A 25,092-nucleotide genomic window follows, 5' to 3' on the forward strand; every position below is an offset into this window, starting at 1 on the left:
AGTGTCCTGCAAGGGCTGCCCCGAGCCCCCACTTGGGCCGGGGGGGGGGGGGGGGGGGGGGCCCAGGGTCAGGAGGCAGCGCAGACATTGGTGGGCCCCACCTCCAAGAGCCCAAGGCCCGGCAGACGCTGCCCTCGGGCACCAGCCCTCTCCTGGGAGGAGCCAGTCTCCTCACGGCTCAGAGCCCCCGGGAGGGGGGGGTCGGGGGTGGCCCTTCCTGCCCGCAGCCCCCAGCCTCCAGGTGGCTGCTTTAGGGCGGCCCTCCGGCCCCAGGCCAAAGACACAGGCCAAGGCCCACAAAGGCGGGGCTGCTTGCTGGGTGTGGGTGCCCCATGCCCTCCCCCTCCCCCTGCCCCACTCCAAAGTCCCCAAGGAAGAAGAGAAAGGCGGCCTGGCAGCCGCGCCCAGGGCAGGGGGCAGGGCTCGGGCAGAGAACAGAGCGGGCACCGGGGGCCTGTGCCCATCAGAAATGTCATTTATTACAGAGGTCAGAAGAGTGATCACCAGGGACAGTCACTGGGGGGAGGGGAGATCAGGGCTCCAACACTGATTGGAGGGGAGGGATTCGAGGCTGGAGGAAGTCGGGGAGGGGTGCCCGAGTGCCCCGGCCCCATCTGATGCCTCCGGAGAGAGGGGTCCCCCTGCCCGCCGAGCCCCGCTCCCGTCTCCAGCTCTAGGAGGGGGCTGGGGAGAGGGTGTAGTGTGACCGGGTCAGGGTGGGGCTGAGGCTGGGGGGAGGGGAAGGGAGGGTACCCCCCTTTCACATGCACTCACAATACTGATCTCCTGGAGGGCGAGAGGAGGTGGGCGTCCCCCTCCCCCCCACCCGGTTATAGGAGGAAGGGGTTAGTGTTGGGGGGCGGGGGTCCCGGGGGCATCATGGGAGGCAGGCCGGGCCCCCCACCCAGGGGCGAGATGAAGGCCGCTGGGGCCCCAGGACCGGGGGGCACGGGGCTGAGACGTAGCTGGTTCAGAGTGAGTGTGGCTGGAGGTGGAGGCTGGAAAGGGTTGGTGAGGGATGGGCCAGTGGTGGTGCCGGGGGCTCCTGAGGAGACAGCAGGGCGAGGGGTCACGGAGGGCAGAGGCGGGGCGGGGGGGGGGGAGGCCGGGACCCGCACGCCCCCAGGAGCCACTGGGGTGGGGGAGGGGGGCTGGAGGCCCCGCCCCCAGAGCCGCCCCCCTCCCTCACTCACCAGTGGGCAGGAAGGGGTTGGAGGCCTTGGGCCCCGGGGGGGCCGGCCCCGGCCGCGTCACCAGAGAGTCCAGGTCCACCAGGGCGGCATTGGGCCCCAGGAACGACTCTGGCGTCTTCCGAGTAGGGGGCGTGGGGGCCGGCGGCACCGTTGGGGGGGGGCTCCCCACGGCTTCCGCCAGGGAGCCCCCCACCCCGCTGAGGTCAAACGCACCGGGGCTCCGCACAGGGACCTCTCCAGCCAGAAGCTCCAGCTCCCCTGGGGGCAGAATCAGACGTAGAGAAGGGGGGTCAGGCCCGGCCCGCGGCGCCCTCCCCGCCACCAGCCCAGGGCCGGGCCGGGACCTCACCCGTGCTGCTGCCCGAGGCGGGCAGCGCGGTCCGGAGCCGGTCAAAGTCGGAGAACTCGTCGGGCTCTGCCTCGAAGGCCGCGGTCACTGCAGGGGCAGAGGGCACGCTGGAGCCGCTGGCCCGGGCCCAGCCCCCACCCCCCCCCGGGGACGTTCGGCCGGGCGGATACCTGGGGTGCCGTTGGTGCTGGGCTTGGCCGGGGAGCCCCCCCAGGGGTCTGAGAAGGCCGGCGCTGGTGCCCACGGGTCAGTGGTGGCGGCCGGGCCGCCGCCGGGGGCCCCGCCTGGGCCTGAGAACAAGACCAGGGGAGTGTGCCGGGGGGCAGCACGGGGGTGGGGGTGCGGGGAAGGGAAGGCCCCCTGCTCCCACGCCCTCCTCCCCCAAGGGGAAACTCTTTAACTAGAAGAGGGGAACGGGGGCTCAAGGAGCCAGAACTTACCGTCAGCTCCCCCCCAGGGGTCTGGGGTTCCCCCCTCTCCAGCAGGGGGAGCCGGGGGGCCCCCCCAGGGGTCGGCTGCAGGGCCAGGGGGTGGGGCAGGTCTCCAGGGGTCCCCAGATGCAGGGGTGGGAGCCGGACCCCCCCAGGGGTCAGCTGAGGGAGGGATGGGGGGTACTGGGGGCCCCCCCCAAGGGTCTGAGGGAGGGACAGCTGCGAGGACGGGGCCACCCCAGGGATCAGAGGAGGGTGGGGGGGCGGGGGCCGTGAAGACGTCGGCCAGATCCATGAGCGACGACTGGGGAGAGAAGAGACGGGAGTTGAGAGACAGGGGGAGGGGGGGCGTGCCCTTCACAGGCCCCTCCCTCCCCAGGCCCCCTCACCTCCTCCTGGCCCCCGGTCTCCCTCTTGCTCTCCTCGATCGCCATCTGCAGCCTCAGGTCGTCGCCCCGGCGGATCCGCTCCTCCTGGGGGGCGGCGTGGGGGGGAGAGGGAGGGGAGAGGTCAGGAGCCGGCGGGTGGGGGCTCCCGAGCGGCCCCCAAGCACACGCTCGCCCCCCGCTGCCCAAGATCCCTCTGCCCCTAAAGGGGACCGGCAAACCAAGATGAGAGGGAGGTGGAATGAACCAGGGGCCGGGGGCGGGGGAGGGACGCGGCTCTGACCTTGTCATGCTCCTCCCGGCTCAAACTAAGGGCCAGCTGGAGCTGGACGTCATCCTCGGGGCCACAGGGTGGGGGCTGGCAGGGTGGGGAGAGACAACGTGAGGGGGGGCCGGGGGGAGGGCCGGGAGGCGAGATGGAGGACAGGCGGCCGAGCCCCGTGCAGCACCCCCCGGCGGGCGCCCGCCCCGCTACCTGGTCGGCCTCCTCCTTGCTCATGGCCAGCGCCAGCTGCAGCTGCAGCTCCTCCTCACCGCTGCTCTGCGGCCAGGCCTGCTCTGCCTCAGGGGGCGCCCCAGAGCCCACCGCCGCCGAGGACGCTGAGGAGACAGGGGCAGGGGGGCTCGTCTGCGCCCGTCGCGGGGCCTCCGAGAGCCGGGGCGCGAGGGGGCGGAGCCCGGCCAGCGCCCCGGGACCTGCAGCGGGCTCTGCCTGAGACCCCGAGGCCCTCGGAGGGAACCCCTCCCACCCTGAGGGGCAGAGAACCCCCACAGAGGGGACCCCCACCCTGAGGGGCAGAGAACCCCCACAGAGGGGACCCCCACCCTGAGGGGCAGAGAACCCCCACAGAGGGGACCCCCCCACCCTGAGGAGCAGAGAACCCCCACAGAGGGGACCCCCCCACCCTGAGGGGCAGAGAACCCCCACAGAGGGGACGCCCCACCCTGAGGAGCAGAGAACCCCCGCAGAGGGGACCCCCCCACCCTGAGGGGCAGAGAACCCCACAGAGGGGACGCCCCACCCTGAGGAGCAGAGAACCCCCGCAGAGGGGACCCCCCCACCCTGAGGGGCAGAGAACCCCACAGAGGGGACGCCCCACCCTGAGGAGCAGAGAACCCCCGCAGAGGGGACCCCCCCACCCTGAGGAGCAGAGAACCCCCGCAGAGGGGACCCCCCACCCTGAGGGGCAGAGAACCCCCGCAGAGGGGACCCCCCCACCCTGAGGGGCAGAGAACCCCACAGAGGGGACGCCCCACCCCCACCCCCGACCCCGAGGGGCAGAGCTGCCTCACCAGTGGCCGTCTGGGCCAGCTTCTCCTTGGTCTTGAGTGCGTGGGCGCGCTCCTCGCGCAGGCGGTCCTCGTCCCGCAGCAGGGCCACCAGCTGCTTGGCCTTCTCGCGCACGTTGACGCCCTGGTCTTTGCCGTCCCTGTCCACGTACTGGAAGTCCTTCAGCGTCTGCACAGCGTACATGTTCTCCTTGCACTGCTGGGACACGCGCTCCGAGCCGGTCTTGATCAGGTACTCCATGAGTGTCATGGCCTGTGGGAGGAGACCGACAGTGGGGAGGAGGCCGCAGCGGGGAAGGAGGCCGAGGGGACGAGGAGGACGCAGGGGTGAGGAGGCCGAGGGGACGAGGAGGACGCAGGGGTGAGGAGGCCGAGGGGACGAGGAGGACACAGGGGTGAGGAGGACACAGGGGTGAGGAGGCCGAGGGGACGAGGAGGACACAGGGGTGAGGAGGACACAGGGGTGAGGAGGCCGAGGGGACGAGGAGGCCGAGGGGACGAGGAGGACACGGGGGTGGAGGCCGAGGGGACGAGGAGGACGCAGGGGTGAGGAGGCCGAGGGGACGAGGAGGACGCAGGGGTGAGGAGGCCGAGGGGACGAGGAGGCCGAGGGGACGAGGAGGACGCAGGGGTGAGGAGGCCGAGGGGACGAGGAGGACAGGGGTGAGGAGGCCGAGGGGACGAGGAGGCCGAGGGGACGAGGAGGCCGAGGGGACGAGGAGGACGCAGGGGTGAGGAGGCCGAGGGGACGAGGAGGACAGGGGTGAGGAGGCCGAGGGGACGAGGAGGCCGAGGGGACGAGGAGGCCGTAGGGGTGAGGAGGCCGAGGGGACGAGGAGGACACAGGGGTGAGGAGGACGCAGGGGTGAGGAGGCCGAGGGGACGAGGAGGACAGAGGGGACGAGGAGGCCGAGGAGGACACAGGGGTGAGGAGGACGAGGGGACGAGGAGGACGCAGGGGTGAGGAGGACACAGGGGTGAGGAGGCCGAGGGGACGAGGAGGCCGAGGGGACGAGGAGGACACGGGGGTGGAGGCCGAGGGGACGAGGAGGACGCAGGGGTGAGGAGGCCGAGGGGACGAGGAGGACGCAGGGGTGAGGAGGCCGAGGGGACGAGGAGGCCGAGGGGACGAGGAGGACGCAGGGGTGAGGAGGCCGAGGGGACGAGGAGGACAGGGGTGAGGAGGCCGAGGGGACGAGGAGGCCGAGGGGACGAGGAGGCCGAGGGGACGAGGAGGACGCAGGGGTGAGGAGGCCGAGGGGACGAGGAGGACAGGGGTGAGGAGGCCGAGGGGACGAGGAGGCCGAGGGGACGAGGAGGCCGTAGGGGTGAGGAGGCCGAGGGGACGAGGAGGACACAGGGGTGAGGAGGACGCAGGGGTGAGGAGGCCGAGGGGACGAGGAGGACAGAGGGGACGAGGAGGCTGAGGAGGACACAGGGGTGAGGAGGACGAGGGGACGAGGAGGACGCAGGGGTGAGGAGGCCGAGGGGACGAGGAGGACGCAGGGGTGAGGAGGCCGAGGGGACGAGGAGGACAGAGGGGACGAGGAGGCCGAGGAGGACACAGGGGTGAGGAGGACGAGGGGACGAGGAGGACACAGGGGTGAGGAGGACGAGGGGACGAGGAGGACGCAGGGGTGAGGAGGCCGAGGGGACGAGGAGGACGCAGGGGCGAGGAGGCCGAGGGGACGAGGAGGACGCAGGGGTGAGGAGGCCGAGGGGACGAGGAGGCCGAGGGGACGAGGAGGCCGAGGGGACGAGGAGGCCGCAGGGGATGAGGAGGACAGGGGTGAGGAGGCCGGGCTGGTGGCTCCCCCCGCCCGCGCCCCCGGACGGCCCCTGACCTTGTAGACGTGCCTCCAGTTCTTGCCGTGGTCGTTGAGCCGCTTCCAGATCATGCTCATGATCTCCGAGAAGGCCACCACGTTGTAGGTGAGGTCGGCGATCTCGGACATGAGGGAGCTCGAGGGCCCCCAGGGGTCGTTGCTGGTGGCCTCCCGCACCTTGATCTCGGCCTCAGAGTAGTTGTGCACGATGTTCTTCATCTGCCGCCGCAGCGAGGAAGTCGACATGGCGGCGGCCGCTCCGGGCCCCCCAGGGCCGAGGGGGGCGAGGGGGGCCAGGGAAGGGGGGCAGGTCCGACCAGGGGGAGCCGGTCACCGCATCTGGGGGGCAGAGAAGCGCTGAGGCCGAGTCCTGGGGGCCCGGCCCCTTCCCAGCGCTGGGGGGGGGGGGAGGAGAAGCCAAAGGAAAACTGCCTGGGGCCGCGCCCCGCCCCCACCCCGCATACAGCAGGTGCCTAACGGAGCTCCGCAGCCCAGCCAGACCTCTCTGCTGAGCCCCTGCTGCGTGCGGGGCGGACCCACCGGCAGGGCTGAGGAAAGCCCCCACGTCTCCAAACGAGAGGGAGTTCCCCAGGGGTCCTTCCCACTCCCGACCCTCCTCCCTTCCCCCACCCCGCCCGGCCCCAGCCGCTACAGCCCCTCCCTTCCCCCACCGCGGCCCGGCCCCAGCCCCCTCCCCCGGGCCTCCAAGCTTCGCCGCTGGAGGCTGCCCGCGGCCCACAGAGGTCCGGGGGCTGAGAGCGCGGCCAACAGGGAAGCTCGAGAAACAAAGAGACACGGGGGGCTCGTCAGAGACACCTGGGGGGGAGACGAGACCCTGGGGAGAGACAGGGAAGAGCCGCGGGGAACAGACCTGCCGCGGGCCAGGAGAGGAGCCTGAGGGAGGGAGGCCAACAGAGGGACGCGGGGCGGGGACACGGGGCGGAGACGCGCGGGAGCCACGCACGGGGAGAGACGCCGGGCGGAGGGAGAGCCGGGGGGACACGAGACACCGAGAGAGCCGGAGGAGCCTGGGGGAGGCCCGGGCACGGGCGAAGCGGGGCCGTGAGGGCCGGCCGAGGGCCCGGCCAGGCCCGGGGAAGGGCAGCCCCGCCCGCCCCACCCCGCCCCCTGCGCTCGCTCACCCCGGGGATCGTCGGGCTCCGGCTCCCGGGAGGGGGCGGGGGGCCGCCGCCGAGCTCAAGGGAAGCGGCCGGGAAGAGGAGGCCGGAAGCGGAAGTCGCGCCCCGTCCGCTTCCGGCTTCCCTCAGCTGGCCGCCCGCCGGGGCGGCCCTTCTCCGTCACTTCCTGTCCACGCCCCAGCCGCCGAGAGGAGAGAAGCTAGAGCGGCCCGCGCTAGGGGCGGGGGCCGAGGCTTCCGCCCAAAACGCCAAGCGGGAAAGCGCGCGGGGAACTGCGCACGGCCGGAAATGGCCAGGACCGCGTCCCTCGGAGAGACGGCCCCTCTCCTCCTCCCCCCCGCCCCCCGCCGCGAAATCGTGCCCCGACCCCTACCCCAAACATCCCCCCGGATCGGGCCCCAGCTGTAACCGCCCGGGGCCACCCCATTTTCCCACTCAAGTCCGCCCCTCCCCCCCGCGCTCCTGGACCCGAGTCAAGAGCAGACGCGCAGTAAAGTAAAATACAACAAAATGTTTAATGAGCAAATTCGTCTTTAGCAAATATGAAACTGCCGGGGCGGGGGCGGGGCGGCGGGGAGGGGGCGGGGCGGAGAGAAACAACATCTCTACTACATAAGAAACCATCACGGGGAGGGGCGGGTCCCGGGAAGGGCGGGGGCGGGGAGGGCTTCGTGGTCCTGGGGGGGCGGAGGGCAAGGGTCAGGAGAACAAAATTGAAAAAAGTTTTGGCCGTAAAATATAAACACGCTATGTTGCTACCGCGAGGGGAGGAGGGGGGCCCACCCCCCCCCAGTGCCCTCCCCCCTCCCCCATCCCCCTGTGTGTGTGTGTGTGTCTGTGTGTCCGCACCCCAGCCCCTCCCCTGCCCGAGCTTCGGCCCCTCTGCCTTCTGCTGCCTCTGAGGGGCCTCTTCCTCCTCCTAGCGGGCCGAGGGAGGGGGAAGGGAGGGGGGGCCCCCAGCCGGCTCCGGCCCCCGACCCGGCCCCCTCCCCAGCTGCTTCTACCAGAAGTCCCGGCGGTGGTAGGAGTCGGGGTCACAGTACTTTGTGACAACCACTCTGTTGGCGAACTTGCGGCCCGTCAGGCCCTGCATCGCCTTCTGACAGTCGAACACCGAGGTGAACTCCACGAAGATCTGGGGGGAGTGAGCAGAGGGGCTGGGCCCGGGCCACCCTCCCCCACGGGGCCAGCGCCCCCATCCAGCACCCCCAAACGCCCCCCACCCCCCCGCCTCCTGACCTTGCCACAGCCGGGGACCTCCACTCCGTCCACGGGCCGGGGGATCTCGATGGACTTGACCACCCCGTACTTGCTGCACTCATCCCGGACGTCCTCCACAATCTCCTCGTACTCCTCGTCGTCCAGCAGCTCCTCGGGGAGCACCATGTTCATGAGGCACAGGACCTCTGTGGGGTGGCCGCCCATCTGCACCTGCGAGCTCATCAGGCCCGGGACTTGCAGGGTCACCGGCGTCTGGTTTATCGTGCTCTGTGGGTGGGGGGGGGGGGGGAAGGCGACGTCAGGCGGTGGCCCCGGAGCCTCCGGCCCCTGCCCGCCACGGCTGCTCTAGCTGTGACCCCGTCCTCCTCCCCGCCACGCTCCTAGACTGCGCGCTCCAGTGGACGTGCCCGCCACCCGCCCCCGCCCCCCAGGCCGCTGCCCGTCCCTCTGGCTGGCCTGCCTGTCCGCTCGGCTCCTCCCGGCCCAATCCCACCCCCCCTGCCGCCCCCCAGGGCCCCCTAGCCAATGGAAGATGACGTGCCGAAGGGCTCACCAGCGTGGCGTTCTTGGCTCCCACACTAGCCCTCTGTACCAGTAGCTTCTTATCCCCCAGTTGCATCCCGTTCAGCCCCGCGATGGCCTGCAGGGGGTGGGGTGGGGGTGGGGCGGGCGTGGGGGGAGCGTGGGTCAGGGGCCAAATTCCCCCACCTCCCCCTACCCCAGACCGTGGGGAGGACTGACCGGAGCAGGGACAGGGGCAGAAGGGCCGTTCCCCACCCATCCCGGGGGCTGGTCGACCCTCCCCGACGCCCGTGGCCCAGAGGTCCCCCGGGGAGACTCACCTGGTCAGTGACGTTGATGTCCACGTACTCACAGAAGGCGTAGCCCTTGGAGAGACCTGTGGCGCTGTCCTTGACCAGGTTAAAGGCTTTGAGGGGCCCGAATGAAGTCAGCAGTTCCTTCACCTGTGGTGGAGAAGTGGGGGGTGGCGGGCGGGCGGGGCCGAAATGGAGCGAGTCAGGGGAGGGAAAGCGAGAGGACAAGCGGGTGACAGGGGAAGGCGGCAGGCGGTTACCTGATCATCGTTCAGATAGTTGGGGAGTCCCCCAATGAACAGCTTGTGAGCAGAATCGGGGACCACAGTGGACACGACACCTGCGGGAACGGAGACAGGCAGCCCTTCAGCCGGAGGGGCGTGCCCCCCCATCCCCAGACCCGGCCAAATCCCACTTTCCGCTCCCAACGGTCCCGGGCCTGAGACCCAGAACCACCGAGTAGCCTCGATCGGCGGCCAGCAGCAAGCTGCTGGCTGACCGCCCCGCCCTACTTCAGACGCCTCTGATGGTGAGGGAAACAGGTCCCAAGTCCCAAGGCAGGCAGAGGGCCGGGGTCTGATCCAAGTGTGGGCACTGCCCACGTGACCCTGGGCTAGAAAAAGGCCACTGTGGATTGCCCAAAGGGTGGCCACACCGCTGAGATGGGCTCCGGGAGGGAGGCAGGTCCAACCGGGGACCACAAGTTCGGGGCCGGCCACGAGCAACCCAGAAGCGCTTCCTCCAGCTGCGCGGCCTTAGGAGTGGGGGGAGTGTCCAAGGAAGCCGAGTGGAGTTTGGAAGATTTTCTAGGTTTTAAGGAAAGGGGAAACTCCTTCCTGAGTGGGAAGAGCCACTCCAAGGGACGAGCCGCTTTTGAACTGACTTTTTCCGACTTTCTGGTGGGAGGGCAGAGCTCACTCTGGCAGAATTAGGCTCATACCAGTGGTCAGCAAAACTCAGGGGAAAACTGAGGCCCAGTGAGGAGAGGCCAGAACGCAGAATGAACCCCAATCCCAGAATCCATTGAGCAGCTTCCCCACACCCTTCAGTCTCATGCTCACTGAAGGCCTGGACTGGCTATCAGGGAGATCTCATTAGAGGAGGAATATCCCTGAGGGTGTCTGAACCCAGGCCCTGACCTACCTATAACTCCAGCAGGAGCCCCCCCCCCCCCCCAGCCAAACCCCGAAGACACAAAAGACAGCATTGTTCTGCCTTCTCCCCCCCCCACCCATGATCAGCCCTTTCTCATGATTCCCATCTCTGGCTAAGTTCCCAGCTCAGCTCTACACGCCTCCAGAAGCGGACAGGGCTCCTGACAGATGCAAAGTGGCCGAAGCGGGACTCCAGCCCTGGGCTCTGGACCACAAAGCGCGTCCAGATCTCCCGCCCCAGCCAGACTCCCAAGGCCCTCCTCCAGAGGAGCGCTAACTGGGAATTCACACAGCGGGAAGGGCTAAGACTCAGGGCTCCCTCACCGGGCACGTAGACGGAGGGATTTTCGGACATGCCGGGCAGCGGCTGGTAGTCGTGGGGCCTTCGGATCTTGAGAGATTGGCCCTGGAAGATGATGCCGTCAAAGGCCATGGCCTGAGTTGTCTCATCCACTGATCGGAACTGAAGGAAAGAAGAAACAAAAAATGTCACCCTGGACTATTGGGAGCTGGGTGCGAGAACCCCCAGCGAAGGCCCTTCAGTTTGGGTGGAGGGAGGGGATGGGCTCGGCGGCCCCTCGGCTCCCCATTGCGGCTCACCTCTAGGAAGGCAAAGTTCTTATCCTGGTTAATCTGCACGGCCAAGACAGGGTTGCCGGGGGCCTGGGTGAGCCCCCCGAGGCGCATCTGGGCGTTGAAGAAATCCATCATGGCTTCCTGCAGGGGAAGAGGAGAGAAGGGGGGGGCGGGGGAGGTGGAGAGAGGAGGGGTGGGGTGAGAGAGGGAGACACGGAGTGGGGGGTGGGGTGGGAAGGGGCAGGAGGGCAGAATGGGGAGATGGGAGATTTGGGATTTGAAGGGGAAGATAGGAAACCGTAAGAGAAGGATACGAGGCAAAAAGAGAAGGGGAGAGGGTTACAGAGACAAGAAATGCTCAAGGCCCCAAAGGAGGGAAAGAAATGAGAGGTAAGGAAGTGGGAGAAACAAGAGGGAGAGGAGGAACGAGGGCCGGAAGCGCCACGAGGGCCAGGGGAGACGAGGGGTGGAGCAGGGCCGCCGCCGTCCAGAGGCCGGGAGGGGCCCCGGGTCAGAGGCGGCGCGGAGGGCACGGAGGGAGAGGCAGAGCCAGGAGGCGAGCACGAGAGCGGACAGGGACAGAGGAGGGAGAGGAGGGGGGGGAGGGAGAGAAGAGTGATGTGGAGGGGCCTGGCCCTGGATTCCGGGGGCTGGTTTATCAAATGTAGCAAAAAGCGCAGGTTTGAGAAAAGCCAGAATGGCCCTTACTTGCCTTGGACGACGGTAGCAAAATTGCTACGAGGGATCTCAGCCCCACAATTTTCACTTTAAAGAGAAATGGAAACAACTCTTTGATCTGGGGATTCTGGGGGCGGAGGGAAAGGGGGGGGAGAGGGATGCGGGATGGGGAGCGGGGCCAAAAAAAACTGCAACGACGGGAGGGAACGCAGGGCGAGAGACGGCGCCGGAGAACGAGAGAAAAAATCGGGGTCGGGGAGACGGCGTGCGTGAGCCTCTGTCCCTCGCTCCAGTAGGTGCGCGCGTGTACTCCCTGGGGTGAGGGGGGAGGGGAGGGAAGGAAGGGGGGGCCACCCCCCGGCCCCTGGAACAGCGCCATCATCCGTCTGCAGTGCAAGGGGGCCGGGGGGCGAGGGTCCGACCCGCAGGGGGTGCAGGGAGTGGGGGGAGAAGGGGAGGGGGGAGGAGGCGGGGGCAGTACCTCTGTGATGCCAAAAGGGATGTTGCCGACGTAGAGGCGGCGGGCCTGCCGGGTCATCTGGCTCCCCACCACGGGCACGGGGGTGGGGGTCACGGCCAGGCCATCAGGGGTCATGGTTGGAAGGAGGGCGGTGGCTGGAATCTGACCGGCAGCTGGTAGCAGACAAGAGCTGGTTTACCACCCAAAAACCTCTGCGTACCCCATCTCCAACACCCCCACCCGTGGGCCTATGGTGCAACTCAAACAGCCCGCCACCACCCACCTTGCATCGCTTTGTATTGCATGGGGGTGATGTGCTCGAAGCCCGGTGGCGGGACGTCCCAGTATTTGCGGATCTTCTTTTTCTTCTCATGGCGAGGGGAACGACTAGGGAGAGGGAGGCAAGGGCAAGGTGGGGTGCGGAGAAGGAGCAACCCATTCCCCCACCCGACCCTTCCCATCTCAGGCAACTGGGGTATCCCCAAGAGGAAAGGGGGAGATGGGCCATGGGGACCCAGCCCTGGATGACCCTCCCCCCAGGTCTCATGAAAATAGGGGGTGGAGAAGGAAAAGCTGGGGCGGGGGGGGGGGGGGGGATGGATCCTGGGGCAAAGGGCAGGGAGGGGGAAGGCTCACATTACTCCACCGTGTTCCTCCTTAGCGGCTCTGGTCAAAGGTTTGCTGGGGGGGGAAGAGATGTGGGAGAACAGCAGTTTAGTTTCCTCTCCTCAGCCCCGCCTCCCAGCCCCAAACAGGAAAGGGGGAAAGAGGGCAGCCCCCTCCCCAAAACACCCCCCAGGCTGGAGGGAGGAAATTTGGGGGTGGGACCAAGAGGAGATCAAGTCACAAAGAAGGTCTCCCACAATGAGCCTTCTCTTTGGCCCAGAGGCCAACCAGGGCCTCAGCAAAGTACCTGAAGTACAACAGGTGCTTCCCGAAGGCCTGCACATGATCTGACCCACAACCCCAGCCTCCGAGGGAAAGGCCCAGCCGGCCCCGTGGGCCTCCGAGTTGGGGCGTCCCCCCCAGTGCAGGCCTCGGACCTGCCACCCTGTACCCGGAGCCTCCCCGCGTCTTGGGGACTGGCTGGCCTGACTCCCTTCACACTCTACCTTCTAAGGGGATCTTTCCCCGCCCTCCCCAGGAACAGCCCAGCAGCGCTTCCAAGCAAAGCCCTTCTCTCCCCAGAGACCACCTGCAGGGCCTGATCCACAGGGGCCCTAAGAAACCCTCGAAGCTTGCCGGAAGTCCGAGCAGGGGCCGGCCGGCTCCTCTGCGCTCGCCCCGGGCCGCTGGCCACCTTGCCACAGAGGCGGAGCCTCCACCAGACAGCGGCGACGGCCCGGGCCCACGTCTGTCTCTGCGACCAGGAGCCCAGAGCCCCATACAGCCAGTGTGGAGCATTTGTGGCCTCACGGGGGCTTTTTCGGCAGCCAGACTAGGCCGGTCGGACACTTTGTTCATCGTGTCTCTCGACAGACGAGGAAACAGAGGCAGACTAGGTCAGCCAGCTAAGAAGCGCCCGAGGCCCTTTCTAACTGGGGCATCCCTTTCCCGACTTGGTAACCCCTAGCTGCCTCCTCCCCCCAATCTTCCCCCAGAGCCCCAAGAGTTGGGTCAGAGCGGACCGTAGGGGCCACCACGCTCATCCCACGGGCCGGGAGAAGTTAGATGATGTGCTCACGGCCTCGTAACCAGAGGCAGGACCCGAAAGCGGCCCTGCTGCCTCCTCTGTGCCCCTCATTGGGTGACCACGGGTACACACGCACCGGGTGCAGCCTGAGGCCAGGAGCACCCAGGACAGCTGAGAACCCCCCATTCACAACAGGGGGCAGAGGTTTATTGCAGGCAAAGAGACGCACAAGCGGCTGCACCTGGAAAAACCAGGCTTTGGCCCCAAAGGGCAGAATTTGGCACAATGGGGCCGTGTGCCAACTTTGAATCAGGGACAAAGACAAGTTTCTCTGGAGCTGCCCAGAAGGAGCCTGGGGCTGCCCTGACAGGATGTACTTTGGAACTTAGGGATTCCCAACTTGACCTCAAATCACTCTCGCCATGCTGGTCACCAGGTGCTATGGCTCCCTTATCCTGAACAGCGCCCCCCCAATTTTCTTTCCGTACTCCACCATCTCCTGCTGGTCAGACCCACATGTCTCAACTCCCTCCCTCGGCTCTCTTCAAACTCTTACAGGACCCCCTTTAGGTGCGAGGACAGAGGTGAAGTCCCACAGGAACCCCGGCCACTCCCAGGGCCGCCCAGCACACACAGAAACAAAGCCCCCCCCACTAGGGAGCCCCCAATACCTGCGCCGCCTCCGGTCCCGAGAAGCGCTTCGCTGGTCTCGATTGCGGCGATCTCGGCTGCGACTCCGACGCTTCCGGTCTCGGCTGCGGCTCCGGCTGTGGCTGCGTTTCCGGTGACGGTTCTCCTTGTCTCGTTCTGAGGAGGGGAAGTCCAAGTCAGGATGGGCCAGGAGATGGGGGCTGGGCAACCCCCCCCCAGGGTCGCCAGGTGGCCGCACCACCAAGACCAAGATGAGCAGCAAAACGGGCCCACGGGCACCCGAGGGAGGGAAGGAGGCCCAGGAGGCTGCTGGGAGCAAGGGAGAGAACTCCGGATTGCGGCAGCCTGTCCCCCTCTTCCCCGGCCCCACTTTCCCTGGTCCAAGGCAGGATCGGATACAGCAGAGGGGAAGAAACTCGACCTCTGGGCCAGCCGCTAGCCGAGCCGCGTGAATAATACAGGAGCTGCTCGGCTTTCCTCGGCCTGAGGCTGGAAAGAGTCTGAAGCCCAACTACCCCCCCCAAAGGGGGGAGGGACCTGCCCCTTCCCAGAGGAGCTCCTGGGCCGCTCTTCAGAACGTCCACCGAGGGGCCATCAGAGAACGGGGCCTTCGGCCACTCTACCCAACGAGGGCAGGGACTTGTGGACGGCAACACCACCAGACCCCAAGCAGAAGCGGGAGCCCAGCCCCCTGACCAGGCCCGCTTTTCAGAAGGAACCACCACAGGGGCAGTCTGGGGTGCCCCCGCCCTCTCTCCCTGACATCTGACTGCCCCAAGGTCTCCGGGCACCTCCCCCCAAGTACCCCAAGGGGATATCGCCCCTGGTCCCTGGCAGGGAGATTGGGGGCAGCGCCCACGTGGCCAGGCGTTCACCAGTCGCCAGAGCCAGGATGCATTCGTGGCAGCCCCGAAACTCCCCTCCCTGGCTTCCCCGCCGCCCAGCCTCCCAATTGTCTCACAGCCGTCCTGAAAGGACTCCCTTCCCAGAGCTTAAGGGCGGCCCCCAAGGGAGAGACCCCTGCCCTCCAGGTGCTGACCCTGACCGAGGCCTTCAAGGACCCCACAGCATCTAAATGGAGGGCCCGCTGCCAACCCAGACGTCGTGGCACCCCTCCCGGGACACCCGTGGGCCCGAGAGCCTTCCAGAGAGCCGGCTGGGCGGCATTTCTCGCCTGGTTCCTCCCCTAGCTTTCATCCCTTCCCAAAGACCCCCCCCAGGTCCCGACGCGAACTCCAGCCCGGGGAGGGGGACGCTGTGGGGGCCAGTCCTGGGTGACCTTGGCCAAGTCCTCGCCTCTCTGCTGGCAGAACCTCGCGCTGTCATCACAACCAGGGATGAGGGGCAGTAAGAGGCCAAAGCGCCGCAGCTGGGGCCGGGCCTGCCCTCGGGGAGGGGGGCCCCCAGGCTGACAGGTTCTCCAGCCCCTGCTAGCGCCGAGGGGAGCCGGCCCAGAAGGTGGGGGTGGGAAAGCAGAACTGAGCGTGGCGGGGCCCCAGGGGACACGGGACTCAGCGCTGAACTGGGTCAGGCGGCTGCAGAACCAGGAGCTTCCCAGGCCTTCCTGTGTGGGGGGGGGGGGGTTGGCTCCCGGGTGGTCTCGGGCTCCGGACACAAGTCTCACAGACCGAGGGACCGGAGCCCGAAGGTGCCGGGGGCAAAGGAGAGCCTGGTGGGGAGCGTGGGGGCCTCAGGTCCGGCAGGAGAGCGCACACTCCCGGAGGGAGGGACCCGCAGAGGAGGGGGAGGCGCCACAAGCCCGGACAAAGGGAAACGTGCCCTTCCCCGGTGCTCCAGGAGGGGAGAAGCCCCGGAGAAAAGGCCCCAGAGCCTCCCGCGGGCCGCTCTTCAGCCACGTGCCCGGGAGTGTTTGTGTGGAGAAGGGGGAAAGATTAAGACCGGAGACCCCCCCACACACACCTGGGCCCCGGCGACATCCTCCCGGAGACGGACCCCGGGGGTGCTGGAAGGGCTTCGGGAACGCCGGGGGCCGACGGGTGGTCCCCCAGGGCCCGGGAAAAAACTCCAGCCACAGCCCGGGAGCGGGGGGAAGTCTCCGGACCTTTGCCCCGAGGGGTCTGTCTGCGGCCCCGACCCGGGAGCACAAGCAGCAAGGGAGTCCGGTTCGGAGCCGGGGCTGGGGGCCGGCGGGGGCGATGAGGCGGAGCCCGGGGCAGGCCCCCAAGTAGCCACTCCACGTGGGGGGGAAGCCCCCGCCGCGGCCATTTTGGGAACAAAGGGGGCGTGGAGGAGGAACGGACCTCCACCGGAAGCGGAAGTGGGCAGCAGAGACCAAAGAGGACGTAGGAGGGGGCAAAAGGGGTTATGGGGGGGTCGGCGGTGGGACCCAAGACGGTCCCGGCCCGGCCAAAGCCCCCATCCCGGCCGTGGTCCCCACGAGCCGCGTGGGCCTGAGGCGGGAGCGCGCGTGGGGGGTCACGTGGAAGGCGCGGTCACGTGGCGCGGCAGGAGGCGCGCGCGGGTCACGTGGGGCGCCGGACCAAGAGGGGGAGGGGGAAGTAGTCGCGCGGGCTGAGGGGAGAAGGGACCGGAGGGAAGGAAGAAGGGAGCGCCGGGGGCCGGTAGGGCCGCCGAAGCCAGTACTCACCCTGCTTATTCTCGTTGAGCTGCCGCTCGAACTCGTCGAAGTCGGACATGCTGAGGGGCGGCCGGCCGCGGCCCGCGCTCGCGCCTTCTCCCCCGTCCCGTCCCCCCCGCCTGGCCCGGCCTGGCCTGCCTCGCCTGCCCTCGGCGCCGCCTCGCCCACTTCCGGCGCCTGCCTCGCCCGCTTCCGGCCCCCGCTCAGGCTCCGCCCCCGGCCCCGCCTCCTGCTCGCTCGAGGAGGAGCCCGACTCCCTTCGGCTTTTTCCGGAACGCTTCGGCCGCTTCCGCCCCCCGCCCCGCTTCGCCCGGCCGAACGGGGCGCGCGGCTTCTGCCTCAGCGGCTCCTGGGATCTGGGTGAGAAGAGCCTTGTCCTGTCGCGGCCCGCGAGGCCGCACAGGCCCTGCCGGAAGAGGCTCGAGTTTGCTCTGGAGATCGAACGCGGACGAGCGCGTCGTATTCTCCTGCCGGCCCCTGCGACCGCGCGGCCCCCTCCGGCTTTCGGCTCTTTCCGGAGGCACTCGGGCCCGGTTTCGGCTCTTTCCGGAGGCGCTCCTCTGACTCCCGCCTCCCCGCTCCCAGCGTTTCGACTGCTTCCGGCTTGGGGCGCGGCTCTCGAGAGGAACCGAGGGCGCCGACTGGTAGGCCGCGGAGCGCCGCGCCGCCGTGGAGCCTGCCCGGGGGCGGGGCTTTTGTGCGCCTGTGCGAGCCGCCCCGCGAGGTCGAGCCGTACCTAAGTTACGTCTGCGCTGCTCGATGAACTGGGAACTCGGGCTACTGCGCTGGCGCAACGCCGTGCTAGCCAATGGGGAGAGAGGGCGAAGGCTACCCCTCCTTCCTCTCCGCCCTCACTCACCAGTACGCACGCGCACTTTATTCCTCTAAAGCCGACTGGTCCCGAGCCAGTTAAGACTGTTACCGCGTTTTCCTTCCCTTTGCGGTTACCTTAGAAACGAAGGCCCCACAGGAGCGGCGCCTGCGCCATAGCCTCGCGGCGGGCTAGGCGCTACCTGGAGTGGGGATGGCCTGAGAACTCGGCTTCCCGCTGCCCACTCCCCACCCCCCCCACACTCTCCCAGCCCCTCTCCCCGAGAGCCAGAAGCGAGGCCAAGGTTATTCCAAATCTGCTGGTTAACTTTTAATTTAAACTCTGTGAATAATTAATTTCTGTTGATCCCGGGCGCCCCAGGGAGCTGCGGGGAGGGAGCCCCCCCTCGGTCCCCGCCCCCTCCCGGGAAGGGGGGGAGGACCGGCTCCCCCCGACGCTGGCAGCGGGAGGCCAAGCCCCCGAGACCCAGCGTGGAAAGGACTTATCCAGGGTCTCGCAGAAGGAAACAGGCCTAAGGAAGGGAAGGGAAGGGAGTGGAGTCCTAGCCAGAGCAGTGAGGAGAAGCCGGGACTCTAAATGCACCCGAGCCCGGCCCCTGCAGAGACGCCTGGCATCTCGGTTTGCATTTGGGACAAGGAGATCCAATTCAGAATCAAGAAAACCAGGGCCGCGGGGTTGGGAAACTGAGGCTGATAGCATGGAGGATAATATATACATACAGATACACCGGCTCCCTCGCCCCCTGGAACAGCATGTAAACACATCGCTCATGCAGACACACATATACACACACACACACACACATCCTTGCTGGGGGGGAGGGGGTGTTGAAGGGAGGAAGGGGAGGGGCAGAACCCCACCCAAGATCTGGGCCTTTGTGGGGCCTGCTCGGGCAAGGTACAGTGGTAAGTGAACTCTCGGTCCTGTGACATTAGAACCATTGGGCCATAAGGGCTTCCCCCATGAGAGCATAGGGCCCGAGCCAGCTGCTGTCTCTGGAGGACACCGCAAGAGCACAGGGAACAGGATTGTCGCTCGAAAAACTTGCTTCCAGGGGAAGCAGAGTCATGGAGAGGGACATTGGGAAGAGGAGGCAGCACCTGAAGGCTAACAGCTGGGGGATGGGGGTGGATCCAGGCAGGAGCAATGTGCTGATCTCTCCACGAAGGGATAGGGATAGGCCCCGGCTGCCTTGGGCATCCAGGCCCAAGAGCCTCCAGGCTGATGATGCGGGACGGTAGGGACAAAAGGCAGGTGACAGGTGGCAGCTGGCTCTGGGACAATTTGGGGACAGGAATCGGGATCACCGCTTGAAGCGGTACGTGATGGGCAGCAGCAACTTGCTTTTCTTGAGAGCCTGCACCTTCTTCAGAGTCTCGTCATCCAGCGCCAGGAAACAGCGGCGGGAGTATTCCAGCAGCCGCTCCTTGGATGGGTCAAACTCGCCGACCTCGGCCAGCTTCTCGGGCGCCACGATGAGCAGCTCGGCAATAGGCGTGGTCAAGGCCACGGTGTTCCGGTCCACCCGGTGGTGCTCAAAGGCCCTGGACATGCTCTTCAGCTTCTGAAAAGTGCCCAAGATCTTCTTGTAGCGGCACAGCACCCCGTCAGCATCCTTCACTGTGAGGCAGGGAAAGAGAGCAGCTGAGAGCCCCAGAGATGAGGGAGCAGAGCTCCTTACCTGGAGCCCCCCCAAAGGAGGTTAGGGTCAACAGCCAGAACTGTGATTTCACCCCTCCCTCATCTAGTATAAATTGGTCCCTCACTGCTCCCTCCCCCAGGACCCCGGGAGGATGGCTAGGCTCTCTCCGCCACCCCATCCTGGGGTCTCCTCCCCAACATGCTGCCGGAATTCTGGGGAAGGATTCTTGTCCCCATTTACAGATGACAACTGAGTTTATGGGGCTTAGCCCTAAAATCCTGAAGTCCCCGAGATGAGATCTGAACCCTGGTATCTAGGCTCCCTTCTCACAAGTCAGCCATAGGTACTGAACCCAGGTGCCCTGACTTCCACAAAGCCTTCCAATTCATCATGAGGTCTCCCAGATGGAGGAAGGCAGAATCTGGGAGCGCAAGGAGGATTAGGGCTGGCTGTGCCCTCGCCAACATGATCCTGGCCGCCTGAGGCGGTGAACAAAGCGGGAACTGCCCTGATCTGGGATCCCTGACAATTCTGGGGGAAGCTGTTAAGCTAGGATCCAGGTACTGGTGGAACATGGCAGGTCCCGCCACCTAGAGGGCGAAGGGAACCTGCACCGGGCCCTCTGCCGAGGGCTTCACCAATAGGGGCTTATCTGAATCTCTCAGCCCTTTAGTCCCCATTGTGCAGGGGAGCAACGGAGCTGACCTGGTTTGCCCACAGTTTTGAAGCTGGACATGAATTCAGGACTGTCCAGCCCTAGGCCCAGCACTGTTCCCTGTGCCAACTGGTTGTCCAAGGTTCAGAAAAGAGAGAGCTGGACACTCAGACACCAGGATGTCAGGGAGGGCAGATACATGCACCTGCCAGAAAGCCCAATCCATTGCCCCCCCCATCATCCCTCTTTTGTCCTCCCACACTCACCCCTCTGCCTCTCCCGGGCCTTGGGCTTCCCAAACCTCCTGCGGCCAGCACCTCCCTTCTGCTTCTGGCGCTTCCTCTCAGCAGAGCCTCCCTCCTCTGAGCAGCCGCTGAGGGAAGAGGCTGCCGACTCTGGGTCCGAGGCCTCCCCTCCGCCTCGGCCGTCTGTGCCCTCTGCCCGCCGGGGGCCGGGTTTGCCCCTGCAATGGTCCTCTGGAGATGGGAGAGAGACAAGGAGACATGGCTGTCTCCCGCAGGCCAGTGGGGGGGGGGGGAGCGAGCCTCGGCCCTGCCGGAGCCCCTGCCTGCCCACTACCTGCATCCAAGCGGGCTGAGGAGATGAACTTGTCCAGCTGGCAGCGCAGGAAGTCCCGCTCTTCCTCCAGGTCCTCGATGCGCTTCTGGAGCCACGAGTTGCGCTCCAAGGCCATGTGCAGCTGGGTTTTCACGCTATTCATCAGCGCCAGGGTGGGGGATGTGGGCTCCGAGGGCTCTGGGGGGAAGGGCCCGGAGAGGGTGAGAAGGGCAAGGCTCTCCTGGTGGGACCCGCCCCCTCCCCTAACCCTCAGGCTCACCCTCGAAGCCGCCCTGGGGAGGACTCAAGCCGTAGAAGATCTGGGGGGGCTCAAGGGGAGGGGTCTCGTTGAATGGGAGCGAGATCTCAAAGCTCTCCTCATCCTTCTTCACTGGAAGGGAAGAGAATCGGGAGAGGAGGCTTCCTTACTCCAGACATCTCAGGTGCTGCCTCCTCCCCCTCCCCAGCCTCGGCCCGGGATGGCACCCCAAAACCTCCCCGCGCCTCGGGGTGGGGGCCCCCAGGGAGGAAGGGGCCGCTCACTTGTCCGCCTCCGGCCGTTTCGCTCGTTCATGACGCAGCCTCAGCCGTCCAGACCCCGGGTCCCGGCGCCTCAGGGGCCCTGCATGAGAGCAGCCACAGGTGAGCTGGGGGAAGGGGAGGGGCGGGGACTCGGACTCGGGAGCCCCCCGCGGGGGCACGGAGAGCGGCCCCGTCCGGACTGCACCACTCGGGACAGGGGGGAGCGATGGACAGTTCCCACGCCAGTGCGGGCATCCCAACTCCCCCGCAGCCTCGATGCTCCACGCGACCCGTCCACACACGCGTGGACCTCCGGACCCCATTGTCCGATGGTACTGGAGCCGCCTGCGCATGCGCCGTGGTAGGGGAGGGAGAAGGGGTGCGTCTCGCGTGGGGGGCTCCCTCCGCCCCCGCCCTTTGTCCCAAGGGGCCCCCCTGGCTCGCTTGGAGGTCGGGGACTCAGGATTGGACTAGGGGTCCGGCCGATCTCCCCTCCTCCTTACACCTTCCCCCCCCACACACACACACACCCCGCCCACGGTCCCACGCTCACCCACCCGCGCAACGCGGACTCCGGCCCCGGGAGCAGTGGCGGCGCCCATTCCCAGCTCCGGGGATCGTCTGCAAAGTGCCACCGGCGCGGGGGGCGGAGGAAAGCTCCCCCCACCCAGCCCACGCCACGCCGCCCTCTCCCCCCGCGCGGGATCGGAGCGTGAGCACGCCCCCGCACCGGGCGGAGCCAGCCACGCGCGCCAGAGGCTAGCGCCCTCCTTGGGCCCTGGGGGGCGGGTCTCGTGGGTCGCCACGGGAGGGACCCAGGGAGAGAGGAGAGGGACTTGCGCCACGGAACGAGTTGAGCACTTGTGTGACGGGCCCTAGCGGCCTCCGCTCCAAAGCGCCTCCCTCCATCCAACCCAGGGGCTGCGGCGACTGCCCCGGGCAGGCAGGGAACTTCGGCAAATTCCTGAAGCCGTGACCTCCCGAAAGGACGGGGGGAAGGGGAAGGGGGGGAGGAGCCGGAGCCAGGGGCCGCAGAAAAATTCCGGGACTCCATGAAACGTCCAGGTACTGCGCAGCCCCTCCCAACTTCCCTCCAAATGGGCTTTAGGGTTCTGGTGGTTGGGACCCAACCTCGGAGCTTTATGTCCGTCTCCCTCATTTTACAGAGGAGAAACTGAGGCCCAGAAAAGGGAGGAGACTCGTTTCAAGGTCACAGGGCATACTGTGGCCTTACTGGTGACATGGGAACCCCCTCCAGAGGTGGTGCCTTTCACTGCCCCATCCTACCTCCAGACCCGCAGATGGGTCATCTAAGAGCCGGAAGAAGTTGCCCCTTGTCCCCGGGCTGCGACGCTGCCCGACCTCCCAAGTAGAGATGGCTCTCTCTCCCTCCCCCGGGGCCACTGACCCACTTTGGGGTCCCCCCCAGCGCTGGACCCACGAGCCATTCAGCGGCACATCATTTCTAGAAGGATCTCGTTCAAATGTTCCCCTTCACCCGTTGTGTCTCTAGATCCAGAGCACCCAGTGTGCCGCCCAGAGGGAGCACCTAATAAATGCACCTTTACTTGTTCTTTTATTCCAAACAGATGTGACTCTCTGGGGGATGGAGCTTTGAACCCCAATTCCGACTCCAAATCCCTTGGTCTCAGGTCCCCCAGGGCAGAGCTCATGAAAACTATTAAGGAGATTAAAGCCAGACCCCAAACCCGGTACCAAACTTCCACCGAAGATGCTGTTACCCACACAGAAGGATGGAACTCTAGATCCAGCCCAACCCCCTCCCCAATTTTCCGATCAGTAGAATAGTGGATAGCCACCGGAAGCCCTTTGGTTAAAGCCCGGGGGAAAGGGGAGCCCTTCCCAAGGCGCAGGGCTGCTGAGGGGTCCCACCCTTCCTCCACAGAAGGGACCACCCAGCTGGAAAAGATTTTGGCAAACACCAATCCTGAGTCTCCTCACTGAAAACTCTTTGCATTTATTCTGCTCATTGGTTTGCAGCCCTTAGGGATGGGGTGGGGGCTTTGAAGAGACAGAGGAGACATCCCCATCTGCCCCCAGGGCAGTTCTAGGGGATCCCTGGCAGCCCAGGGCTTTCCTAGGTGGGGTGGGATTGATGCTCCCCTAGCTCTTAAGACCCTCCACAAATAGCCACCAGAAGACCTACAGCCAAGTGGGGCGACTGCTCAGATTCTTTCCACACCGAAGGCTTCCTCTAAGAAAAGAAGGGCCGGCCGTCCCCTCGAAGAGGCGCCTTGGAGGCCGGAGGCGCGCCTGTGTCCAGCAAGCTGGAGCTGGAAGGGACTTTAGAGGTCCATCTTAGTTCAACCCCCTCATGGCAGAAGGGAGGAACGTGGCCAGAGACATGACGGGTCCAGAGCCAGGATTCCAGGCTCGGGGCTCTTGCTTGGTGTATGTGCAGAGGTCCCGCCCTCGGCCCTGAACTTGAAGGAGATTATCCACGACCCAGCTCTCTGGTCCTTTCCCCTGGTGGGGGCCCACTAGGGGACACAGCCAGGCCCCCGTCAGGGATGCTTCCTCCGAGTGTGTCTCTGCAGGGTATTTCTCTCACTGAAGCGCCGAGGGCAGTGAGGGCACTGGAAGGGTCGCTCGCCCGAGTGGACTCGGCTGTGCTGGGCCAGCTCCCCCGCGTCACGGAATCTTCGGGGACACAGGGGACAGGCGTGCGGCCGGCCGCCCCCAACCCTGTGTGTGGACCGGTGGCGGGCCAGGTGGCTGGCGCGCTTGAAGGCTTTCCCACAGACGGCGCAGACGAAGGGCTTGAGCTCCGAGTGGGAGACGCTGTGTCTCTGGAGATAGGATAAGTACTCGAAGACTCGGGAGCACACCGGGCAGCTGTAGCACTTTCGGGAGGTGGAGCCCGCCGGCACCTCCCCAGGGGGGGTCTCGGCCTCCTCTTCCACCAGCACTGTATAGGGAACACCCTGCGTGTCAATGAGGAGGTATCGGCCAAGCCTGGGCGGTTGTCCGGGAGCCTCGGGGGTGGCCGAGGGGCCCGGTTCTGGGGAGGGAGACGCCTGGGGGGGAGGAGGTTCCATGGCCATCGCCCAGGAGGAGGGCAAGGGCTATAGCAGGAGGCAGCAGCTACATCCGCAGAAGGAGGGCCTGCAGAGAGAGAAGGGCCATCCGTCTCAGTCCTCGGACCCTGCCTCGAGGCGCCACTCTTAGGACCCCTCGGACTCCTCATGCCTTCTGGACCCTTCCTTTTGCAGAGGACTTGAGTCAGCCTGGTTCTGGCCCCCCCCTCTTTCCCTGTGCTGTGGACTGCCCCTCCCCGGGCCTTCCTGGCTTAGGACCGGAAGCTCATCTGGCTCAGTCCCGGGACCCAGAGACCTTAAGGATTCTCTCCAAGGTCCCACAGCTTTTAGCCCAGGGGCAATGTGAACCGACCTAGGGAACCCGAACTCCCCAGAGGCCAATTTTACCCCTCTCTACCCGAGTACTTTCCTAGGTCCTCTCACCTAGGGTCCCCTCCCCCACAGCTCTTAGCCCCGCCCCTTCACCCCAGGGTTCCCCTCCCCCAGATCTCCCTAGCCCCACCCCCTCTTTCCCCAGGGCTCCCCTTTTAGCCCCGCCCCTCACCCCAGGGCTCCCCTTTTAGCCCCTCCCCGTTTGTCCCCCAGGGTTCCCCTGCCCCTGCCCTCCCTAACCCCGCCCCCTTCCTCCCCCAGGGCTCTCCTCCTTTGTCCCGCCTTCTCAATCCCTGAATGCCCCCCTCCCCCAGGGCTCCTCGGCCCCGCCCCTCTCTACCCCACCCGGCTCCTTCCCTCCCCCATTGGCCCCTCTAGGCCCGCCCGCCTTTCTCAATGCCCGACGCCCTACTCGGTGCAGCGGCTCTAGGCCGGGGTCCGAGGTCCAGACCTGGTCGCCCCCCCCGGGTCTGGCGGCGTCAGGGGGATGGGAGGGGGCGCGGATGAACGAGGGGGGCGGCGGGAGGGAGAGAGCGAGGGGGCGGGGCGCGGGCTACCGGAAGAGCTCCGGCCGGAAGCCGCGTCCGGGGGAGGAAGGTTCCGAGGACGCGGGAGGGTCTCCCCACCACCCGCACCCCGCGCCGTGCGCCTGCGCGCTTTAGTCCCGCCCGCAAACCGGTGACGTCAAACCCAGGAGCCTTAGTTGAAAGGAGACAAACTCTGGAACTAGGTCCCCCCTCGTGAGGATTGGGGGGAGGGGGGTCTGAGAGGTCCTGCGTCCAAACTCCTCAGCCGACCGAAAGTCCTCCCCAGACGCGGGGCTCCCCCAGCCCCTGACTAAGGCTGGCCGGGGGCTTCCACGAGCCCCGCCCCGGGCCGCCGCCGCAGGGCAGAACACGGAGGCGGAGGTCCGGACTTCCAGCCTGGGCCCGGCCAGTTCCGCCGGCACGGAGGTGGCGCAGGGGCTCCCCGAGGCCGCCCCGCAGCTGGCACCTGGAGCTCCGAGTGGGACACCCTGCGGTCCCTCGGCTCCGCCCCTGCCCGGACGGCG

The 25,092-nt window shown here is 66.8% G+C and overlaps 4 protein-coding genes across 8 annotated transcripts; all 4 read right to left on the reverse strand.

The window, feature by feature from the left end:
* Window positions 1-457: 457 nt before the first annotated feature.
* EPN1 (epsin 1) lies at window positions 458-6,756 on the reverse strand. 4 transcript variants are annotated; one of them, XM_074307224.1, is made up of 12 exons: window positions 6,618-6,756; window positions 6,347-6,503; window positions 5,494-5,814; window positions 3,653-3,902; window positions 2,835-2,959; window positions 2,643-2,717; window positions 2,363-2,446; window positions 1,983-2,277; window positions 1,713-1,832; window positions 1,543-1,629; window positions 1,194-1,451; window positions 458-1,045 (listed from the first exon to the last, which is right to left on the reverse strand). In XM_074307224.1, exons 3-12 carry the CDS (start codon window positions 5,719-5,721, stop codon window positions 831-833), a joined length of 1,737 nt encoding a protein of 578 aa, XP_074163325.1. In that variant the 5' UTR covers window positions 5,722-5,814; window positions 6,347-6,503; window positions 6,618-6,756; the 3' UTR covers window positions 458-830. The 4 variants fall into 4 exon arrangements, with proteins under 4 accessions (XP_074163325.1, XP_074163328.1, XP_074163329.1 ...); XM_074307227.1 differs by lacking the exon at window positions 2,643-2,717; XM_074307228.1 differs by lacking the exon at window positions 1,713-1,832.
* Window positions 6,757-7,110: 354 nt separating this feature from the next.
* Window positions 7,111-16,596, reverse strand: U2AF2 (U2 small nuclear RNA auxiliary factor 2). 2 transcript variants are annotated; one of them, XM_074307230.1, is made up of 12 exons: window positions 16,411-16,596; window positions 13,823-13,958; window positions 12,155-12,199; window positions 11,802-11,905; window positions 11,540-11,691; window positions 10,405-10,521; window positions 10,129-10,267; window positions 8,911-8,990; window positions 8,678-8,800; window positions 8,389-8,475; window positions 7,854-8,102; window positions 7,111-7,749 (listed from the first exon to the last, which is right to left on the reverse strand). In XM_074307230.1, exons 1-12 carry the CDS (start codon window positions 16,457-16,459, stop codon window positions 7,615-7,617), a joined length of 1,416 nt encoding a protein of 471 aa, XP_074163331.1. In that variant the 5' UTR covers window positions 16,460-16,596; the 3' UTR covers window positions 7,111-7,614. The 2 variants fall into 2 exon arrangements, with proteins under 2 accessions (XP_074163331.1, XP_074163330.1); XM_074307229.1 differs by having other exon boundaries at window positions 8,377-8,475.
* Window positions 16,597-17,517: 921 nt separating this feature from the next.
* On the reverse strand, window positions 17,518-21,341 carry CCDC106 (coiled-coil domain containing 106). The gene is made up of 6 exons (XM_074307231.1): window positions 21,168-21,341; window positions 20,632-20,710; window positions 20,369-20,479; window positions 20,110-20,286; window positions 19,797-20,006; window positions 17,518-18,853 (listed from the first exon to the last, which is right to left on the reverse strand). Exons 2-6 carry the CDS (start codon window positions 20,660-20,662, stop codon window positions 18,537-18,539), a joined length of 846 nt encoding a protein of 281 aa, XP_074163332.1. The 5' UTR covers window positions 20,663-20,710; window positions 21,168-21,341; the 3' UTR covers window positions 17,518-18,536.
* A 1,221-nt stretch (window positions 21,342-22,562) lies between these two features.
* ZNF581 (zinc finger protein 581) lies at window positions 22,563-23,675 on the reverse strand. The gene has a single exon (XM_074307232.1). The coding sequence runs from the start codon at window positions 23,673-23,675 to the stop codon at window positions 23,136-23,138; it is 540 nt and encodes a 179-aa protein (XP_074163333.1). The 3' UTR covers window positions 22,563-23,135.
* Window positions 23,676-25,092: the final 1,417 nt, after the last annotated feature.

This window comes from Sminthopsis crassicaudata, chromosome 3, assembly GCF_048593235.1.
Source record: "Sminthopsis crassicaudata isolate SCR6 chromosome 3, ASM4859323v1, whole genome shotgun sequence".
Taxonomy (NCBI): Eukaryota; Metazoa; Chordata; class Mammalia; order Dasyuromorphia; family Dasyuridae; genus Sminthopsis; species Sminthopsis crassicaudata.